Genomic DNA, 3,688 nt, shown 5'->3' with positions numbered 1-3,688 from the left:
AGATACAAACATGTTTGTGAAAAAAGAACCCAAATTCCTTTGCATGAGACATTAAAAAGAGGCAAATCTATTTTAGATTCCCAAAAAAGGTTCAAGCAAACCTTACAGAAAACAGAGCAATATTTGTTGGGACAAAATGTTCTAATTCAGAAAAAGAATACATGCAATATACGAAACTTAGTACATCAAGGATTTCAGCCTTTGCTAAGGATTCTTTGAAAGGCAAAATCTAAGACTTAAAGAGCTCTGGGTCTTCAGGGCCCACACTCACCTGCAGTGCTGCAAACATCATCATTTCCTCTTCTGTGCACTCGATTTCTTCCAAAAGAATAGCCCATTTTGATTGTTCATATAGCTGATTTATTCTGATTGCATCATACTATGGAGACATAACCAAATCATCGATTCATAACCCACCTTATGGACAGTGTGCAGTTTTTATAACCAGAAATCTCCCCCCAAAATTCAATAAATCTTTTTCAAAATTTTCCTTTTTGCTTGCTGATCAAATGCTATGCCACTCTGAAACACAACAGGCCATTTAAGGTCAGAAGATGCAGTGCTCCAACAGAAAATTTCCTTCCCTCTGCTATAATTTAAATAAGCTATCTATTCCAAATACAGTATGCTGAAATTATCTCTTTCCCAATCTTCTTTTTCCTAGTTGATGCAAAATTAACCTTTGCCTTAATGCTGCCTTTTAAATGGTACTCCCAACTTTTAGGATGGGGTAGTCTCTCACTCCAAATAAGGGTTGCACTCAGTGGTGGGATTCAAATATGTGAACAACCTCTGTGTGGATGCCACTTCTGGAGGTCCATTCTGGGCCTGGGCAACAAAAAATTAGCTACCGGTTCTGCTGAAGTGGTGCGAACTGGCTGAATCCCATCACTGGTTGCACTCTCCCTGAAGGAGCACAGTGTGGAGCTTTGCCACACACACTCTTAAATGTGTGTTTGTCATTCAAGGCCTCAGTGAAATGCATTAATGCATGCCCAGTCTGAGGCTTGTAACCCTTCAAGGCACAGAAACACCTAATCACAATAATCCATAACAGATGTCATCTTCTTTAGATTACCACAACACATTCTGCACAAAATTGCTTTTGGAAGATTTTAGGAGTACAATTAGTACAGAATACATCAGCAAAACACATTCAGAATAGACTTAAAAAGAAAAAAAAACCACACAAATTTAGTTCTGAAATAATTGTTCTTGTTGCCTGCCTATAGGTCAATTCAAGGCTTTACTAATAACATTTAAAGCTTTTACCAGTTTGGTATCCCATTACTTGAGGATTATTCCCAAGGATGTACCTTACCCATGACACATGCCTTATTTATTAATAGAAATTCTGGTCTCAGCTATGGTCATAAATTGAGGACTACCTTTATTACATGGAGATGTGGAAGAGGGCCTTGCTGTGGCTTTGGAATATCCTAATCCTGGAGGCCACAATATTACTAAAAATATGGATCTTCTGATATCAAATAAAATCATAGCTTTTAAAATACGATTTGGAAATTAGTGTTAGCATACTGATTATGATTTTGTCCCTTAAATACTTCTCTACGTTATTCTGTTATTATTAAATTATTTGCTTCACTGGCCTTTATCTTGCTTTTTATGGGTTATAATCCAACAATTTCCTAGCAATTCGGTAAAAAAATTCTATACTGATCACAAAGTCACTAACCCATGTACATGCACTGAAAATCCTGACTATATGATAGTTAACATAAGTGTATACCTTAGGATTCAAATCAAAAAAGCTGTAATATTTGAACCGCAGTAGTAAAGCTTCATTTTCTTTCACATCTTGTTCCATAAGTGATCTTGAAGAATCAAGCCATCTTCCAAAAGAGGAAAAAAAAATACTAGCTCAGTCATTACAAAGCAATGTTTTCACACAAACAAGCTCCAAAACTAATATTTTTAAACCTACCCCTGGTTGATCTTGGCTTTATCCAGAAGTGATTGTGGCTTATACATTTTGGCTAAGATTTCTGGGGAGGTGATTGGCTGGCTGACGGCAAGTATACCTGGATTTCCTTCTGATAAAGCACTGTCTCCAAACCAAGCTGAAGTTGGTGATAAAGGACTCCCATCATGAGAATCGTAAGTTGGTGTCATGGTTTTGCTATAAAGCCCTGGACTTGAATATACATTCCCTAAATTGGAGAAAGATAGGAAGAATCAAATTAGTATTCCATACTTAGTCCACTGAATTCAGAAGAAACCTACAATACCAATAACTCCAGAACTCATTTTTTTTACTGAATGCTGCAGAAATAAGAAGGGATTTCTACAATGCATGTCAGTTATACATGAACATGTGAGTATAAGGTCCATATGGTGTCCAGAAGGTTGAATTTAAACTGTGACCACATGATGTTTTGGAAAGTGTTACAGAAAGATGGAATAGTCACCTGTGAGATTAAGATATTAAAAAATTATGTATGTGATAAGACAAAATCCCACCCATTCTGTTTTTTGTAACAAGAGAACCTAGGTCATTTAGTGAAGCTGAATGGTAGGATATTCAGGACAACAAAGAAGTTCTCCAAACAGCATACATATAATTTAATTTAGAAAGCTACAATTAGAAGATGCTTTTTAGATGGCTTTAAAACAAGGCTGTACTTTGGTTCTTATTAGTGGCTCTGGGCCCTCAAAATTCAGGATAGATTATAAATATTGTAAATTCAGTGACTGCTCTAGAAAGATACCCCTGCCTCAAATATACAGTACTCAGGCTCCAACTCTTCTCTCGCCTTTAGGAAAGCCATTAAGACTTGGCTCTTCCCTCCAGCACTAGTGGCCAACTGAGTGAGAACCCCCTTTTGGTTGTTTTGTTATGTACTTGGCTCTCCATTTTATATTTATATATTGCATTCATTTATTGCTATACAATGATGGAAGTCTCTAGGCTCTATTTTCAGTTAAGCGGCATTTTTTCCAGTCAAAATAGGCAAATCTGTAACTTTGCTTCCTAGCTACACTATATATATGAAGTATAAAATATGAATAATTTGTATTTCCAATACTGTTTCTGATAGAATGTTAAAATATTGTGTTATTTCAATAGCACTCGATATATATTAACTGTTTTCTCAATTAGAAAAAAAATCCAGAACCTAAATCACATATTTTATAACGACTACCTAGAGAAATTGTGGGACACCATATGGTCAAAATATAACCAAGAAGTTCCTTGGTTTTCAGATTCATATAGTTCAGAGCAGGGGTAAGCAACCTTGGCTCTTTTATGACTCGTGGACTTCAACTCCCAGAATTCCTGAGCCAGCATGAGTCATAAAAGAGCCAAGGTTGCCTACTCCTGGTTTAGAGGAACAGGAAGCAGAAAAGACAGGAGAGAAAAGTCCTATCCACACAAGGCTCACCTTTTACTGGGCCAATGTAAAGAACATCAGAGCCTATAAGAAGGAAAGAAAGGAAAATAGAAGACAGTAAGGTGAAGGCAGTGAAAGGAATAGAATAAGAACAATAAGGATGAAAAATAGGCAAAGTAGAGTAGTAAGATATTCAAGGATGCAATCAAGAAAACCATGACTTCAAGTTGAGATATTTTACATTTTTTTAAATTTTCAGGCGACAAAAAATAAGTTTAATAGAGAGAAAAAAATTAATTTCTATGTTTTTGTATGAGATTTGGACATGATAAAAA

At 36.0% G+C, this 3,688-nt stretch overlaps 1 protein-coding gene across 1 annotated transcript; it reads right to left on the bottom strand.

Moving 5' to 3' along the window:
* Positions 1 to 271: 271 nt before the first annotated feature.
* LOC107301320 (fermitin family homolog 2-like) lies at positions 272 to 3,437 on the bottom strand (the record flags this gene model as incomplete). Its single annotated transcript, XM_015830561.1, has 4 exons — positions 272 to 379; positions 1,751 to 1,853; positions 1,946 to 2,171; positions 3,405 to 3,437. Coding segments are annotated over 4 exons (470 nt in total), but the record flags the coding sequence as incomplete, so codon positions are not given.
* Between the last annotated feature and the right edge of the window lie 251 nt (positions 3,438 to 3,688).

The sequence above is a fragment of the Protobothrops mucrosquamatus genome, unplaced genomic scaffold (assembly GCF_001527695.2).
Source record: "Protobothrops mucrosquamatus isolate PMUCROS unplaced genomic scaffold, P.Mucros_1.0 scaffold11490, whole genome shotgun sequence".
Taxonomy (NCBI): domain Eukaryota; kingdom Metazoa; phylum Chordata; class Lepidosauria; order Squamata; family Viperidae; genus Protobothrops; species Protobothrops mucrosquamatus.
The sequence above is the reverse complement of the archived record's forward strand: the minus strand, read 5'-3'. Positions and strand labels throughout refer to the sequence as shown.